Source organism: Apus apus, chromosome 1 (genome assembly GCF_020740795.1).
Source record: "Apus apus isolate bApuApu2 chromosome 1, bApuApu2.pri.cur, whole genome shotgun sequence".
Taxonomy (NCBI): Eukaryota; Metazoa; Chordata; class Aves; order Apodiformes; family Apodidae; genus Apus; species Apus apus.
In genome coordinates, this window is record NC_067282.1 from 149380760 (window position 1) to 149399157 (window position 18398).

The following is an 18398-nucleotide window of genomic DNA, read 5'->3' on the forward strand; positions in this document are numbered from 1 at the left end:
ATAAAGAAAATATTTTGCTGTTTGGACAGAGGCAACTTTCACCACCATGCATCATCAGTCCATGAGTTGATGACAAAAATAAAGAGATTATTCTCCATCTTCACCCTGCAGGAACTCAATCTTTATTTCATGGGGGGACATATTTAATGGATTTTTTTTCAAGAATACGAAAAGAAATTGAATTAATTTGACATTTTTGGGCAAGGCCTTAACAATAATCGGCTCAAAGTCTCACAGACTTAAAGAGCTTCTTGTCTAGGTCTAATGGCAGTAGTAGCAGCAAGTGTGAGATAGCCCAGAAAATGGTAATTTCCTGTCAAGAGCCCTCCAACAAATGTGGCTTTTATATCTGGCGAAGATCACTAGGCCCCAGTGTTTAGAGTTCAGCATGCTGAAGCACTCTTCATTACACCGGATGTAGAGTGTGAAAGGTGATTCAGGCAGCATGGGCAGGCATCCGCCCAGATGGCTGTGCTGTGGACACTCCAACAAGGCTGAATAGATGCTTCATTGGGTGAGTTAATAGGCAGGCAGGGGCCAATGAGGACTTGAAAAATATTGCCTTTCAATAGTCTCTTCACTGTAGGGAAAAAGAAGTCACTGACTCATTTGCGATTAGCTGACCTGCCCTTACAGAACTTTCCATCTTGCATTCAGTCATAACAGAATTTATTGTAAAATACTAGATATTTAGGGTCCATGTTATTTTCAAGCAATTATTCTTACATTCATGACACATTCATAAACACAGCTGCACTGGGAGCACTTGGTGAAAAGCAAAAGCAGCACACTGTATCCTGTCCTCTCATGCACAGCCTCTAGCCCTGCCTTCTCAGCAAGCTTTAGCATGGCCTCTTGACCGCAGATAGGAGGAGGATTATCTTTCCTTTTCAGTGCATTTTTAAGTTCATTCTGGGAGCCAAGGTTTAATTCCCCCAACAGCACGGGTTTTGTGTGTCCAAACTTCCTAAAATACATTATGTGGCTTCCCCACACAGTGTCACGTACAATCAGGAGACCCACCACAGTATTTCCAGGCTTCATTTTGTCTCTCTTGCTCAGAGATGAAAGTTTTGCAGTCTACAAATTATCAAGAAGCAAATTATCCGGGTGGAAACTGGGCATTTGTAAGGGGTGTGAATGCAATTAATCCTCCTGTTACAAGTTGCAACCTCAGTTTCACAACCTCAAAGGAAAATGGCACAGAGTCAGGATGGCAAAGGATTCTGTTACAATTAACAACAGAGTAGATCAATTGTCACGTTGGAAAAAAAGACAACAGATAATTGTAAGTGTATTATGGCAAAAGTCTAGATTAATCTTGGAAGTATATTCCTTAATACAGAAAACTACTGTGACTTCAGGTATAGATCAATAGGTAATAAAGGCACAGACCATGATAATTGGTATCAAGTAAAACACTACTGAAGCCAAATAAGAATGTTTCTAGTTTGGCCCACATCTTGTAGTCCCACAGCTGGCGTACAGAAAACAAAGTTAAAGAGGTATTCTTCATGTGGTGTGTTTTTTGCCCAATGATCTAACCCAGTCCTGACTTCTACCTTCTCAAAGCATTTTGTACACAATCATTCATGGGACATTTGAGGTCAGCCAGGAAAAATATCTTATGGATTTGACTGCTGCTTAACTTGAGCCAACATAACTAATGGATTACCTCATGTAGCAGGAGGAAGAAAAGGGCCATCTTCTGACGACTGCTCATCTTCTGTCTTAAATATTAATCTTGAGATTTGATAAATTCTTCCAGTGGCTGTACACAGAGAACAGATGACTCACTTTTACTAGGTGCCTGACTTTCTGATAACTAAAGCTGGGTGAGGTTAATTGAATCACAAGACAACTTGTTTCCTCTGTATTCATTATGGCAAGAGCTTTGTTCATGAAGATGTTCAGAAGAGGCAATCAGCAAACACTAACATGAAAATTACTTATGGTATTGCCAGTGCAGATGAGGAAAGCAGCATCCTAAAGTTATTAGTCTCCCAAACATTGAAAATATGGAAATTGTTCAACTTTCTGGAACCTCTTATATTTACTTAGAATATTTGCAGGTTGGTTTTCTTTTAACAGAGTGTCCTGTCCTTAATTAATGAGTTAAAGTAAACAACCATTACCCTAAACTCAAATCACCTCATTTAAAACTTCAAAGCTTGAGTTTCACTGCTGCTGGGCACCAGCAGCTCTTGCCTTCAACAAAAGCTTCTTCAAAGTCAAGTCTGAAAACTTGGTTCTTCTGCAAAGGAATATAAGGATTTCTGCACTCAGTGCCTAATCTCTGTTTCATTTTCTTACTGAAAAGCCTTTCTCCGTGGTGAAGATGGAAATTTAGATTATTTTGTATAGACTTCTCGCCAGTGTTGCCAGTACAGCTTATTCTTATCACTGTATTAGCAGTACCAGTTAAAGTGCTGATGTTCCAGTGTGGTGCTGCCATTTAGCAGCCCATTTCAGCAGCTAATTGCACAAGTAAATCCACAGTCTCTGTGGTGATGAGAAGTACAGGCTAGATAATGCATCACAGGTCTTCTCTCTTATCTGCTAACTGGCCCGTGTCCCCAGGACACAGTGGAATATGTTAAAGCACTAACTACAGTAAGTTGGTCAAAAAGTCTTTTTCACCTCTCTAATTAGGAGTGGCCAGTGTGTGGCTTCTGAGCTGCCTAAGGCTTGTGAACTGTTCAAATACATTTGCAATGGCAGGGCTGCCTTCCTGGCTGTGGTCTGGAGGGAATCAGCAGAAACTCCTCATGGAGACATTGCAGTAATTGCCTTGGGGACCCACTTATGTAACTGATTAACCTCAGCCCCATCCAGCAGTGGAGTAATGTAATGAGAACTTCTGGGAATCACTGCCATCTCACTCCTGGGAAGAAGTACAGCAGCTCTTCTCTCCATAACCCACCAAAATATGGGGAAGGGGTTCTATGGCCATATAAAGTTTTGTCGTGCAGCTTGTGAGGTTTATAAGCATCAGAAGAGATGATAATCTGACTTTGGTGACAGCTTTATGGTTAAGGAAATACCAAAGTGCCAAACAATCCAAGATATCGACATGTAAAATTGTGAATTTTTTATTATTATTTTTTTTTAGAAAATAGATAAATATCTAAAATACAGATGGTCTGAAGATAAATGGCTGGCCAAGGGGGAAAAGGATCCTAACCATCTCTGCGATGCAGGTGGATGATAGGAGGGCAAGGCAGGGAGAGCCATTTCTTAGGCACAGCACACAGCTCATCCACTCCTGTAAGAGACAACAGGATAAATACACGTAAAGGGAGCAATCATAAGCACAGTTTACTTTCTGTTGCTGGACAGCCAATGGCTATAGGGGGCAAAAGCTGTTCTCTGTTTTCCTGCCTGTCCTATCCTCGTCACATCTTTTCCTCAGGGGAAGGCATTTGTCAAACTCCTTTCATTTCTAGTTTCCAACTGTCACTGCAAACAGCTGGGGAATAGAGAGATTCTTCTGCTGCCTTCCTCTTTCTAGAAGTTTTCCAATTAGCTGCTTGCTCTGAGGCCAGACCATACTGCTTTTCTGCAGAAACTGGCAGGTTGGCTTGTGAGCATTTAAAAGGAAAGGCGCCTTTCCAGTAATAAAGACACTTCTGCTCTCCTCCTTTAAAACTCAGTTGAGTGGGCAGAAGCTGGGAGATTTTATACTGTTTTTTACTGACTAGCCAAGTTTCCAAGTAAGAGATGTGAGAAAAAGATGAGACTAATTCAATTTAATTTTCTGCTCACAGACACACCTACCAGTACTGAGCTCTTCAATACATTAATTTGGCATTTAAATGCAGTGACTGTTTACAAGACTTTTCCTGACAATGCTTTGACTCCAGGCACTAGTTATCTGATATTCCACCTTCAGTACATTACCTAGTTGTTGGAGGACTGCTAACTCATATGATTTTGGTTTGTTAAACATGGAGTTGTGAAACCACCAGTCTTTATTCTAAAACCAGGTATGTGGCAGATAATTCCTAAATTTGTTTTTCTTTGTTTTTATTGTAGTACCCTTTCAACAGCCCAACATCAAGAATGGAGCCCTGTTTGATGAGCAGTACTCCAAGGCTGCATCCCACACCCGTGACTCCTCGCTGGCCAGAGGTCCCAGCTGCAAACTCCTGCTACACAAGCCCATCCATGCACTCCACAAGATATGGAAATTCTAGTGACATGTACACCCCCTTGACTACCCGCAGAAATTCTGAATATGAGCACATGCAACACTTTCCTGGCTTTGCCTACATCAATGGGGAGGCCACCACAGGTTGGGCTAAATGAAAATGACTGGTATCAGCTAAGCCCATATGCTTAAAGAATTATAAAAACTTCATGTTTTGTGGGACTTTTCATGGATGTTCTTCAAGGGAGGTGAAGATGGAAAAGATCCTGGGCAGGTAAATGTAGTTCATAATGTGGGCAGGTTGCAGGCCAGCATGACTGAATGTTCCTGTAGCTGAAAAATAATTTTGTGCTGTTCTAGACCACTTTTGGGGCCAATCTGTGCCTTTTTTAATTCTGGCATATAGGCCAACCTTTTGCAATGTCAGTTTGAGTGAGCCATTTTTACCTCCTCTCTTATTGACAAATATTAATGAGTGTCACACACACACACACACAAGTAAAAAAAAAACACAAAAACGTACTGGAGCAGGATCTATTTATAACTTGAGTTAAAAGCAGGAAGTTCATGCTCTTCAAAACTGTAATCTGTCCTTCTTTTAAGCTCTTAATGCATTTCTTTAAAACCATTCTGCCAAGTCATCACCTGTTCATATCAGTTCCTCTACCTGGCTCCTTAAAAGACATGTGGTTTTGTAGGTTTCAGTTTACACTTAACTTTGTATATTGATGCACCTTTCTGTTGATCCAGTAAGTTTTGATCTTTACAAAGGAGAAGAAAATACATGTAGCATTGAATTATACACTGCCTTAAGTTGGCTATTGTTCTTGTTATATATGTATTTGTGTTAAGTTTGCACAATGTCAAAAAATCTAATTTCTCTGGTCAGTAATGACAAGGTTAAGAAGGGACTTGGGGACTGGGAAGATTTCAGATTCAGAGCCACATATGTTAAATATGACAAAAAAAAGCAATTATGTAAAGAAAATGACAATGCAAACATAATTATTCATTTAATTACCTATTGACAGGTATGAAACTGTTTTCTCAATTCCTTCACGTGGTGATAATTCTATATACTTCTACAAAAGGAAAATTCAAAGCTGTGCCTTTGAACTTATTCTGTACTGTGTATGTGTGAAAAACTGTATTGTATTCTGGGGAGATTTTTTCTTAGACATTTTCTGTCAGATTTCTAGCTATTTGTGAGGTTTTGTTAGATTTTATTAACATAGCTTTTTCTTCTGTATTATAAAATGCACCAAGCAATTATGGTGGACATATTACCCTATGGGTAAGAAATAAATAAATGGAAATATGACATCAGGCATTTTAGTAATTGTTTTTGTAAATAAAACCTTTGATAGCACGCAGTGTGATGATAACCATGTTTATGCCTAAAATGGATAAAAGTGTTATTTGTACAGTTGTGCAAGATATATGAGGGATTTTCACGCTCAAATAAAGTTCTTGAAACACAATAGGTACTATTTAAATTTACTTAAACAGAGAAGCAAACCTTCAAAAAACCTAAATGTGGCAATGTCTGTTTTGATCCAAAGAAGGACTTGAGAGCATATAGAACTCTCAGCCTTACTCCTGTGCTTTCAGCTGAAAGTGCTCAGGGCTCAAGGCTGTGAGTCCAGCTGCTGTTGCTCACAAAAGCCAGTGCACTCCCTCTGGCAGATAAGATGTGCTATCTTCTTTACAGCACCTTGTAACAAATGTGTTGCCACTGGAACACTGGAAATGGAAAAGCCATTTTTCCTTAGCTGAGTAAATAAAGTGGGAGAATTCTCATACCTTGTATGTTTAACTAGTGGGTAAACTGGTGAGACTTTGGGGTCTAATGTAATTACAAGAATGAGCTGGAAATCTGCAAGGATTGAAGGAGGAGGAGGTTCCAGGACAGGTTCTGCAAGTGTCCAGGCTCTTCAGTGTTCAGCCAAGATCCTGGTGGGATTTTCAGAAACATAGTGGGAGTTTATCTCTACCTTTATGTACCTGATAAAAATCTTCTTTCCTGGGCTGGTGTCACAGACCACAGAAGTTTTACCCTTGTCTGCTGGTGTTATTACCCAATATAATTTACTTTTCACTTTTATTAAGGACAGGGAAGATCAGGCTCAGGCTAACTATTTTATTCAAGTTACCTCCAGGCAAAATTGTCTGCACATGAGAAAGGTAAGTAGTGTGCTTCTTTTAGTGGCCAGTCTTTAGCAGCTGGAGTTTTGAAGTCCTACTTTGCATTGTGGTATTGCAGATTTTTAAACCAAAGCATCGATTCTAGCCTATTAATTATTAATAAGCATAGAAATACCTGCCTCATCCAGACTGTAGGAAATTAGTATGGGCAAGATAGTCACTAGAATAGAAAAATGTACTTTCTCTTCCCCAGTGAACTCCAAATCTCTGCATTGCATTGCATCTGCCAAGAGCTCTGTGACCCTGTTCACTCACTCACGAGAACATTGATTGATCTCCAGTACCTGATGGACTATTGACCATGACCTGCCGTGGTACCTCCTAGGACCAAACACATTGGTGAGATGTTTGTGGGCAGAACTGACCAGGAGCTCAAAGCTGAGCCTTTGGAAGGATTTGGAAAGGGATGAACCCCAGCACCACTCAAGAGAAACCAGTAGAATTTCCTACATTTTTTACAAGAGCTTGTTAAACCAAATAAAGTCAGATCCCCATTGACTGAAAGAGTGGAGAAAATGAGACTATTTCAGTAGACAAACATGCTGTGTTCTTCAACATGTTTTTGGGACAACTCAGTTACCCTGACTTGAAGAGCCCAGGGAGATTGTTCAAGAAGGAAAATGAATATTGGACACAGTGTCATCACCAGAAATAATGAAGAGTTTCTGAGTGGAGAACTGCAATGCTACACACAAAGTAGTGGGAGAAAGAATTTTGACAAACAGTAGCACCACAAAGCTGCTCATAACAGAGAGCCACAGAACATCATTGGTCAGCCAGGGCTTTGAAAATTTTTTTGCAAAAGAAGCTCCAGGTTTTTTTTAAATAATTTAGAAACTTATGTTGACACCACAGGAGTCTGAAAGTATACTGCTAGCTACCATTGAACTGCTTCCTGATGAAGGCATTGAAATTTAAACTGGACATTCACGGGGTGCAATATATAGATGACTGAATGCAGCTCTACAGAGGTCACCATCACCATCTGCATCAGAAGCACTGCAAGAGAAAAGCAGACTCCTCCTTGACCACTGCAGGTCATATTAATATAACCTGCCACAGCTTTCAGGTCACAGGGGCATATACCAGGCTGGGAAGCGCAGCAGCTCATGAGACTGTGATAACCTCTGGGTAGAATGGCTAGTTAGGGGCAGGAATTTCTTAAATCATCCTAGTACAAATTGCCAAACCTCTTGAGTCAGAGCCTGCAGCCTGTTAATTAAGCCCTTCCCTTGACCATGGAAACTGAAACTGCTGTTTCTTACCTAGCCACGTATTTATGTGTATTTAAAGTAAACATGTGACTACACAAATCTTTCTCAAGGAGCTTTTATATCATATGTCAAAACATTCAATCTCATTTTCATTTTCTCTTCCCTTTTCTTTCCTTCCTTTTTATCTTTCTCTTTCTCCATTTTCATTTTTCCTTTTTCTTCCTTTTTCTTCCTTGTCTTCTTATTCGTCCTCTTCTTTTTCTAAGTATTTTCTACTTCTTTCTTTCTTTCTTTCTTTCTTTCTTTCTTTCTTTCTTTCTTTCTTTCTTTTTCTTTCTTTCTTTCTTTCTTTCTTTCTTTCTTTCTTTCTTTTTCTTTCTTTCTTTCTTTCTTTCTTTCTTTCTTTCTTTCTTTCTTTCTTTCTTTCTTTCTTTCTTTCTTTCTTCTTTCTCCTTTCTCCTTTCTCCTTTCTTTCTTTCTTTCTTTCTTTCTTTTTTCTTTCTTTCTTTCTTTCTTTCTTTCTTTCTTTCTTTCTTTCTTTCTTTCTTTCTTTCTTTCTTTCTTTCTTTCTTTCTTTCTTTTTTTCTTTCTTTCTTTCTTTCTTTCTTTCTTTCTTTCTTTCTTTCTTTCTTTCTTTCTTTCTTTCTTTCTTTCTTTCTTTCTTTCTTTCTTTCTTTCTTTCTTTCTTTCTTTCTCCTTTCTTCTTTCTTTCTTTCTTTCTTTCTTTCTTTCTTTCTTTCTTTCTTTCTTTCTTTCTTTCTTTCTTTCTTTCTTTCTTTCTTTCTTTCTTTCTTTCTTTCTTTCTTTCTTTCTTTCTTTCTTTCTTTTTCACCTCTCCTTCTCACAACTACTAAGCATTTTATTTAAAGTGTGAATTTTTCATGGGTTAAAACATGTAATGAAAGATAGATGTAATATATGCAATATAATATATTGTAATATATATTCTAGCATAGCATATATAATGTATGCACACACAGAAACATTGAAGTATGTACACATATAAAAATCTATTACAGTTCTTCGAGATTTTTCATTACCAGGTAGAAAAAAGACTCAGCGGGGGAAGAGCAGTGAGAACTCCATTCACTGCCATGAATCCCGTTTTTGTCAGGCTACCTCTTGCTGCTAAGGTCACTACCCTTTGACAAAAATGGCCTCTGACCTCCCCAGCCCCACAATTCTGTTGTGACTGACCCTGAAACCCATGAAATTCAGGGGCAGACATTGCTTTGGAAGGTTTAGATAAAGCTGACTAACATGGGAAGGGCTCATGGTATGCACCCGTCTGAAAAGGTCTGGCAGTTCTTTGGTAGAGGATGCAATTTATTCTGTCCTCCTCTTTCACTGAGATCCTAATCCTTCATATTCTACCTAAAGTGGAAACTAAAATGCACTGATGATGAATAACAATGTGCCTTTAAAGGGCAGTAACAGTTTTCTGGTCTTCTTTCTTAGTTTTTGGGGTTTCTTTTTTGTTTTGTTGTGTTGTGTTTTTTGTTTTGTTTTGTGTGTGTGTTTTGCTTTGTTTTTGTTTTTAATTTAAACTAAAAACTTAATTGGCAGCATAAAAGCAAAATGAGTCTTTTGCTGTGCTGTGAAGTAAATCTAAGCAGGCTTATGCTTTATTATAGCATCATAAATCTAATGAGCAGAGGATTATTTTTACTGGGTTCTTCTCAGAAGCTGCATTAAGAGATACATGGGCCTGGCTCAGAAAAAAATGGTTGGGTATTTTGCACTGGATTTTGTCTCTCCTTGCAGGCCAGTGAACGTGTTGTTCTGGTTTTGTATCTCAGTTCAACTCGTGGAGGCGAGAAACCCCCCCCAACCAGAAAATTCAGATCCCAGTCTGGGTCGAGCACACACAGGCATACACCAACATGTCATAGCATTTTCAATGTTGGTTGGAGCTGCTGTCCACCTGCAGATGAAACTGCCCTGCCCCTGTGGTATTTCCACCATGAAGCCGATCATTTATGAGATGAACAGTTTTTCTTAATGACCACAGAGCATCTCCTGAATGGGTTGCCCAGGGAGGTCATGGAAGCCCCATTCCTGCCACCATTCAAACCCAGGTTGGATGGGGCTCTAAGTAACCTGATCTAGTGACAGGTGTCCCTGCCCGCAGAGGGGGGTTGGATCTGGATGATCTTTAAGGTCCCTTCCAACCCTAACCTTTCTATGTTTCTATGATTCTATGGAAGACTAAGTACTTAAAGAAGAGACCTACTGCAGCTCTCACTGAGGCTTTACCATTGTGGCGTATTTTTTGTTGTTAACTTAGATATATCGTCTTCTGCCACCTGGACAGTGAATTTTGATTACAGGGCACTCTGAGTATGGAAATGCTACATATCTTCCCAGCTGTGGTTTAGACGCAAGGCCTTGCAGAGGACTCTGGAAACACAGCTCCCTGCTGCTCTGCCTCCGCCAGCTCTGGCCTGGCTGCACTGGTGCAGCCCACCCTCCATCCTGCCACCTCCCCTGCAGAAAACGGCAGCAACCCGGCACCGCCGTCCCTCCTCCACATCTCCCTGATTGCTCACGCCTGCATCAGCACCCTCCAAAAAGTATATGGACCCTGCTGTGAAAGGATACGTGGGCAGTTTTGGGAAGGCAGCCATGCTCTCGCTCTCTCTCTCTCTCCCTCAGAGATGGAGTTTTGTCTCCAAACGTAGCGGGTCCGAAGAAGGGCAGTGAAGCCAGTGTGTGTGGCCAGCAGGTGTGGGGAAGCGATTGTTCCCCCCGCCCTCGGCACCGGTGAGGCCAGACCCTGGGTTCTGTGCGCAGTCCCGGGCCCCTCGCTCGGTACAGGAACGGCACCGGGGTGCAGGAGCGCGTCCAGAGGAGGGCAATGACGCTGGCGACGGGTCTGGAGAACAGGCCTTATGAAGAGTGTCTGAGGGAACTGGTGTTGTGTCGCCTGCAGAAAGACCTTCTTGCTCTTTACAGCTACCTGAAAGGACGTTCTAGCGAGGGGGGTGCTGTTCTCCCAAGTCACAAGCATTAAGACCAGAGGAAATGACCTCAGGCTGTACCAGGGGACATTTAGATTGGACATTAGGAAGAAGTCTTCAGAAAAAACTTCTTTACTGTGAGTGACAGAGCCCTGGAACAGGCTGCCCAGAGAGGTTGTGGCGTCTCCTTCGCTGGAGACATTCAAACCCCGCCTGGACACGTTCCTGTGTGATGTGCTCTGGGTGACCCTGCTCTGGCAGGGGGGTTGGACTGGATGGTCTTTCCAGGTCCCTCCCAGCCCCTGGGATTCTGTGGTTCTGTGATTCTGAAGGGCTCGTCAGGCGCTGGTGCGGGCAGCGCAGGGAAGAGGCGCAGCCACCGTCCCGAAGGCATCCATCCCAAAGACGTGTAGCTCCGGTGCTTCCGGAGGCGCTGGCGGGGGCTTGGGCGGGGGCTTGGCGGTGTGCGGGGTGAGCGGCTGGACTCGGCGGTCTCAAGACGACCCTGTTCTGTGTCCCCCTCGCCACCCCGCTGGCTCCCGCCTGACAGAACGGGTTTCGTTTTGCTGCCCGACGTTACGGCCAGGCCTGGCGAGCAGGGCCGGCGCCGGGGTGCGCTCCGAGCAGCCCCAGCGTCTCTCCCGCCCCGGAGGGGCCGCTCACGGCTCCAACCCGACCCCCCATCCCGCCCCGCCGCCCCTTCCTCCCGCTTCCCACCGCGCACTACACCACCCATTGTGCCCCGCGGCACCAGAGCCGGCAGACGGCGCCGCGCCTCGCAGCGCCGGGCATGCTGGGAGCTGTAGTCCCCTCGGCGCTGCCCTGCCGGCGGGCCCGGCGGGCGGGCAGCCAATGGGAAGGGCCGGCCAGGCCCCGCCCTCGGGCTCCGCAGCCAATGGTGCCGGGGCGCTGCCCGCGCGGGCGGGCGGTTTCCAGGGGGAGCGTCACGTGCGTCACGGCGCGTCAGGGGAGCCGGGCCGGGCCGGGCCGGGCCGGGCCGGGCGGGGCGGCGGGACATGGCGCTGGACGCGGCGCTGCAGGCCGTGCGGGGAGGTGGCGGGGGCGCCGAGGCCGCGCAGCGGGTCCTGGCGCGCTACAGCGAGGAGGTAACGGGCCCTCGGGGGCGGCGGGCGCTCTCCCCCCTCCCCCGCGGCGCGAACCGGCCCCTCCGACCCCCCCCCCCGCCGCCTCTGCCCCCCGGCGGTGCGGCCGCCCCGCCCCCGGTAGCTCCACCGGCGCGAGGCCCCGGGGATCCCGCCTCCCGCGGCCGCCGCTGCCTCCCAGGCTCGGCTGTGCGGCGGGTCCCTTCTGCTGCCCTTCCCTCCGCCCGGCACGGGCTGTCCCGTGCGGGAGGGCCGTGCCCCCGGGAGCGCGAAGCCGGCGGTCCCGCGGGCGGAGCGAGCCCGCCGCCAGGTTCTGTCCCCCCCCGCCCCTCCTGCCTTGCCTCGGCTGGGTGTGCCTGGCGTAGCGCGGTGGGTTAGGCTGTAAAAAGAGCGTGTTCCACAAGCGTGAGTTTGCCCCGAAAGTCTTGTAAGCTGCCGGTACCCCTCGGAAGAAGCTGGACAGACCAACGCTGGGGCCCCTTGGGTAACAACACCGCAGCTGCCCGGGTGCTGGGAGAGGGAGGCCTCGGTCCCCTCGGCAGGGACCCTGCCGGGGTGCGGAGGAGCAGCCTTGCAGTGGGACTGGGGGGCTGTGAGGTGAACTGCCGGCCCCACCGCCCCGCCCCAGCTGTTCTGTGGTTTTGGCCAAGCAAAAGGATCAGGGGAGACAGCTAAAAGGGGGGTTACAACAGGTTGAGCTTTTAATGCTGGCAGGTGTTAAGGAATACGTAGGTATATATGCTAAGTCAAGAAGTGAAGGGATTGCCTGGTATTGTTGGGAAGTAGAAACTGGAGTGAAGCTAGACGCTGGGTGGATTTGTTTTTATTTCTCTCCATCCTCTCATAGTGGCATTTTGACACTGAGGTTTTAGTAGAGCAGTATAGTCCATTTCTGAAGATCTTGTCTCAACCCATCAAGTGTCTGTCCTTGGTGTAGACACTCCTGTGACTGGTTCGCAGGTCTCTGGTGCTAGTACTGACTCACAGTTTAGCTTTGGATGTAATTTAAATGCAGTTGTGTTGAACTAGCTGTCTGCTGAAATTTAGGAATCTGTTACAGGAACAAACATTCAGGTTTTTAGGTAAAGATCCCTAGCTCTGTGATTAGGGAAAAAGTCAAATGAATGTGGATGGGTGTAGGGTTATTCTTAAGCCTCTAAGAGATGGCTTGAAATTTTGCTGTCTTAGGTGCAATATGGTTTAAGTCTTGACAATGACAGTAACTGCTATCTTCAGTCAGTCTCAAGCTTCTAGGACAAGCTTGAGCAACAGTCTTGACGTAGGCTGCCTTTGTGCATGTGAAATTCAAACACAGAGGTTGATGCAGCTGCAGGGCACTTTCTCTGAAGGACTGGTAGGTCTAGAGTTCATTAGATACGTCAAACTGTTTTAACTCCTTAACCTCTAAGGTACAGAGGAAGGATTCTGATTGAGGGAAACCATTTATCTCCTGTCCTTACTCTTGAAAGTGACCTTTCTCAAATGTACTGAGTCAAAAAGCACACACAAACATAATTTCTTAATTTTGCTGTACTGGATTTCATGCCTTCTCAGCAGCTTCCCCAGATGAATTATTTAGGCCTAAGTTGAATTCTCAAGGACAGAGCTGGTGTGGTTTCTATTCTGGGCTTTAAAGTCTTTGAGTGAAATCTTGGAGTTATATGTGTAGCTAAATACTGACTTCTAAGTGGGATGGGAATCTTTTAATACTGTCTCAATATAATATTTGTCTTACTGTGTTTCTTACTAAGAAGCTTGCCTTCATGTTTCCTTCATTTATCTTTCTGTGAAATGTGTTAGTAACTCAGCTATATTGCCTTTGGGCCAGCAAAGACTGGGCAGAGAGCTCCAGGTTCCAGATCTTTACCCATGCCTCTTCTGGCCTTTAGGTTTCCTTAGGTTTTGTTTTTTTTTCTAAATAACAGATTAAATATGCCTTAATTGAAGAGAAAGGATGGGTTAAGTATAGTTCTAAGGTGCAGGTGGCTATATAATAACTATAATGAAAGAAATTAATAGGTCTGTTGTGGCTCCTCTATGCTGCCCCATTTGCAATGATTATTCCAAAACTCTGTTCCTCCAGCTTAGACTACTGAGTGTTGCTACATTTTTTTGTACAGTTTCAAAAATGTTCATGCGCTAATGCAAAGATTGCCTTCTCTTGGTCAGCTGGTCATTATTTAATGTTTGCGTGCTTTTGGCTGGCATTTTGTTGGATTTGTGTGACTTGATGGTGCTATTGGGAGCCCTGTAGGGAAAAGGAAAGGAATTATTTTACTACCATCATCAGGCATCTAATTGATATTGGTAACCCTTGATGGCAGGGTAGATACCCAAGGCCTTTCTGTGTAATTGTGAGATTATGTCATGAAAGGTAAGAGACTCACTCACATGCTATGGAGGGTAACTTTTGTTTTTTTTCAGTCACTTGCATGATATAGCAAGTTGTGTATTATAAATAATATGAATGGATTTATTTTTTTAGGAGCTGTTTATTGTGTTTAATCATTTAGTCTGGAAAATTTTAAACACCATTAAAATAATTGTCCAGCATTTCTGCTGTTTACTTTTACTGGTAAAATAAACTGTGTCATATGAGTAATATTTCACTAATAACATACTTGACGATACTAACATAGAACTAGATTCTATTACTATTCAAAGTTTTTAACAGAAAAGAAGTACTCGTTAGACTATGTTTATCTGTGTTTAACTGTACCAGAGAAACAAATACCTTGCTAATCTGTTTTGACCACAATATGGAAACTGGTAGTTTTTGTAGTAAGGCTTATTTGATTTATAGTACTTGTTTTCTGGGCAAGATTATGTTATGTTTGTTCTGGTTTGGGACACTTCTAAAGTGCAGTCAAAAGCTTATAAACAAGAACTGCTTAGGGAAGCAAGTTTTGAGTAATAAGTTATTTGTAAAACACAAGGCTATAGCTAATGTTTTTCACCCTGTAAAGTGCCATGTGTGAGGTTGTTAACTTGCATCAGGAACACAGCCCACAAATAAAGACTTGCTCTGCACCAGTAGGAGTTGTGACATTGTTAGTTGGAGCCACTTACTGAAGCTCTTGGTGTTGGGTGGAATGGGAAGAGGACATGAGTTGACATGGTTATGGCCTCATTATCTTGTTTGGTTTTGGTTTTTTTTTTACAGAATAGGACCATTTTCAAATTTGATCCAGCAGATGAAGACAAAAGAAAGGTAAGTAAAACAGGCTATTGAGCTGCATACCTGGTCTGGTTAGAACTACAAAAAAGTGGAAGCAGTCTCTTTACTTAGCTGCCATTGTGAAATGATGCAAGTAATGATTATCAAGTTCTATTTTAATGTGTGTTTCTTCAGTGCAAGAGACATGACAACTGCCCATTCCCCTTTTTTTTCTGAAAGGGAAAAGCAAATTCCCCAAGCAAACAACCCTGTCTTGAGTAAAAGTAGTAACAGAAAAGCCTGTAAATAATTTCCTTGGGTACAGATTTGGGATGGGGTAGAGGAATAATACTCTTTTGCCTCTACTGGGATAAAGATTTTGCAATACATTTTTCCATTTTCTCTCTTAGCAGGTAGCAGTATCACAGATGTATTTCCTGTCTGTGTTAGATACTGAAAGAATATTAGAGATTAAGATGAAGGTGTAAGTACAGAAAAAAGCTGTGAAGCTGTAAAGGAGGCAGAGCTACAGAAGCCCATAAACCCAAAGGTAGCTGCCATAAAAAGAACATGTACTGCGTGTGTCATGTTCCAAAGATGGGAAGTGTTTGTGTGTTGTAGCATGGAGCTGTACAGGTGCCTCAGGGCTTAACAGGTCTCTTGAGATCCATCCACAGCCTCACATTTAAAGCTTGGACTGCCATTGACTTATTATTTCTTCTTTTTTTTTTTCCCCTGTAGTTATTTTTATGGTGTAATATGTAATGACAAGACCCTTCCTTTCTTCCCTGTAATTAGTTTTTGGGCTTTTGCATATTTATTCACAAAATGTTAATTAGTGAATGAGGCTGCATGTTTCTGCAGTTTCTGAAATAAACTCAGAGCTTGAAATCGGAATTGCAAGGTTGCTTCATGGATAGCTTGTCTCAGCTTGGACACACACTAATCCCATGATCTTGTGCAAAGTCTAAATATTTTCAGGCGTTAAGTCTTTTTTTTCTGGTAGAAAAAAATGGGATGAAAAGTCTCACTGTCCTTTGTGTTTACAAAACCCTCAGTTATGTGTACTGTAATTTTCGGTTACAATTCTGCACTACACAGATGACTCAAACACCTCCTAGCTTGCCTTTATCTGTGGCTTTTCTCAAAGCTGACATTCAGTAATGTGGTGATGGACTGTGTGTCCTTTTTGATCTGTAGTGTCTAGTCTGGAAAACTGAATGCTGACTAAAGAACACAGGAGAAGAGAACAGATCAGAAGCCAAGCTGGCAAAAGCTAAATACAGACAGTGAGTGTTGGGAGAGTGGGAGGGTGTAGGATTTTCTCTGTGTGTGGTTGTTTGGATTTTTGTAACAGATACTCAGCTGCATATGCTCAATAACCTTAGTATCTGTAACACTGAGTACTCTCCTTTCATCCTTCAGTTAGGGTAAAAAATAACAATGCTTTAAATTGAAAGGTAAAATAGTACATGCTCTTGTTAAGAGCAAACTGTTGAAGTTGTTACCAAAATTAACGGGGGTTGCTTGAAGACTGCATGATGTAGCCTCATGCCAGCAGGTCAAGGGAGGTTCTCCTCCTCATCTACTCTGCCCTCATAAGACCACATCTGGAGTACTGTGTCCACTTCTGGGCTCCCCAGTTCAAGAGGGACAGGGATATGCTGGAGAGAGTTCAGTGGAGGACTACAAGGATGATTAAAGGACTGGAACATCTGTCATACAAGGAGAGGCTGAGAGACCTGAGGCTTTTCAGTCTTGAGCAAAGAAGACTAAGAGTTTATGTTTATTATGTTTATGAACATATAGTGTTATGAACATATATGAAGGGTGGACATCAAGAATGGGCCAGATTATTTTCAGTGGTGCCCTGTAATAGGACGAAGGGAAACAGCACCAAGCTGCAACACAGGAAGTTCCACCTCAACATGAGGAAAAACTTCTTTACTGTGAGGGTTACAGAGCACTGGAACAGGCTGCCCAGAGGCAGAGGTTGTGGAGTCTCCTTCTCTGGAGACTTTCAAGACCTGTCTGGACGCGTTCCTGTGTGATCTACCCTAGTGTTCCTGGGGCTGGACCAACCCTAGGGGGTTGGACTTGATGATCTTCAGATGTCCCTTCCAACCCCTGTGAGTCTGTGATTCTAATTCAGAAACAATTTTCATTTCTTCTTTAGTAATACCAAAATACACTTGAGTTGATAGTATTTGCAGTTTTGCTGCTATTAGCTTAGAATTATTACAATGGAAGAGTTCAGACCAAGGGTCAAAATCCGTAACTAAGTCATTTAGTAGACTTGAAGTTCAGGTATGCGGGCAAATACAAAGGGACTTGAGGATTTTGTCTTTGGTTTCTGGTGCTACTGGAAGCTTGCCATATAACCTGGTGAATGCAATATGTACTTCTTACCAGCCTCTTGCTGCATGTTGAGTTTGTTCATGCCCAGGGATAAATTTGCTTTTAGTTATTTACTCTAGCAACCCTCACAAACTTTGTTGTCAGTCATTCAAATATGTGCAAGAGTGCAAGTAAAAGATCAACGATAGCAGAGCAAGATGTTTCTCTGCCTCACCAAAAAGTTTCAGCCATGACCTTAGAATTACAGCAGGGTTGTGTCTATAGTGTGATTGTATTGTGACGTAGACATAACTGAGCTTTATGGTTTTATGGGCTGTTAGGGAGACGACAGCCCATATACAAGTGACACACTATAAAATATGAAAGACAGAAAGGTTAAAACTATGGCATGACTATAGAAGCTGGGTAAATCAGACAGGAAAAGTTGTTCTGCCATAATACAGCTGTCAAATCAGGGTGCTTTATGCTGTAAACTAACTAAATCAGCAGTGAGTCTGTAACACTGAACTCCAGGAGGAGAGCACGTTGTGTCCACTAGAAGACAAGGAGAGAGATCATACTTTCAAGCTTTTCTATCTGGATATAGCCAGAGGACTTTCTCATATTTTGTTAGCTTTGTTTTCCGTTGTTTATACCTTGACAGGTCCAAATCCTTCTGAAGTATCAGCACATTTGTGCTGTTCACAGACTTCAAGTGGTAAGAAAATTACAGCACTGTTTGTGTCCTGAAAACATCTGTCAGTACTGATTCCCTACTTAGCCAGGGTATTCCATGACTGGAAGGAGCTTCAGCACCATCTGCCTGGGTGATACAACAGAAAAAGTAAATCTGTCCAAGACAGCAGGCAAGACTGACATTTTAAATGGAATGATGATGCTGAGTTTTGGGGAGGAAAGGCCAAAAAGGAGGCAGCAAACAAATGTAAGACTATTACTCATAAGCCATATTCTTACCTGAAATGGCAGGGTCTCTGTGATTTACATGTTTTCTCTTAAACTCCTTATATTTTGTCTGCTTCACCTCCTGAAGTACTTGCATCATCTGGTTTCTACTCTGCTGTTTCTGGCTTACTGTGTTGGATCAGTCCTGTAATGTAAATCTCTACAGTTAGAGATGAGTTTTCTTGATATATTGTTCAGGGTCAATTTTAAGATAGTGCATCTAAAATTCAAGACTTCCCTCATTGGGAAGAAAATGACTGAAACAGTCTCTTCCCCCCACATTGCTTAATGTTTTAAAGGTGTTGAAAT

The 18398-nt window shown here is 43.1% G+C and overlaps 2 protein-coding genes across 4 annotated transcripts in view; both read left to right on the forward strand.

Annotated features, from left to right (window-relative positions):
- RFX4 (regulatory factor X4) overlaps positions 1–4648 on the forward strand; it is a 96643-nt gene extending 91995 nt beyond the window's left edge. For both annotated transcript variants that reach the window (XM_051636545.1, XM_051636630.1), the window contains exon 18: positions 4036–4648. In XM_051636545.1, the coding sequence (XP_051492505.1) occupies positions 4036–4308 (273 nt within the window). In that variant the 3' untranslated portion in view covers positions 4309–4648. The remainder of the gene's footprint in view (positions 1–4035) is intronic.
- A 6896-nt stretch (positions 4649–11544) lies between these two features.
- RIC8B (RIC8 guanine nucleotide exchange factor B) overlaps positions 11545–18398 on the forward strand; it is a 35757-nt gene continuing 28903 nt past the window's right edge. The window contains exons 1-2 of one of the 2 annotated variants that reach the window (XM_051637231.1): positions 11545–11635; positions 14796–14843. In XM_051637231.1, coding sequence (XP_051493191.1) covers positions 11546–11635; positions 14796–14843 — 138 coding nt within the window. In that variant the 5' untranslated portion in view covers position 11545. Of the gene's footprint in view, positions 11636–14795; positions 14844–16058; positions 16079–18398 lie in introns of those variants that run through there. The other variant, XM_051637318.1, reaches the window with a different exon arrangement.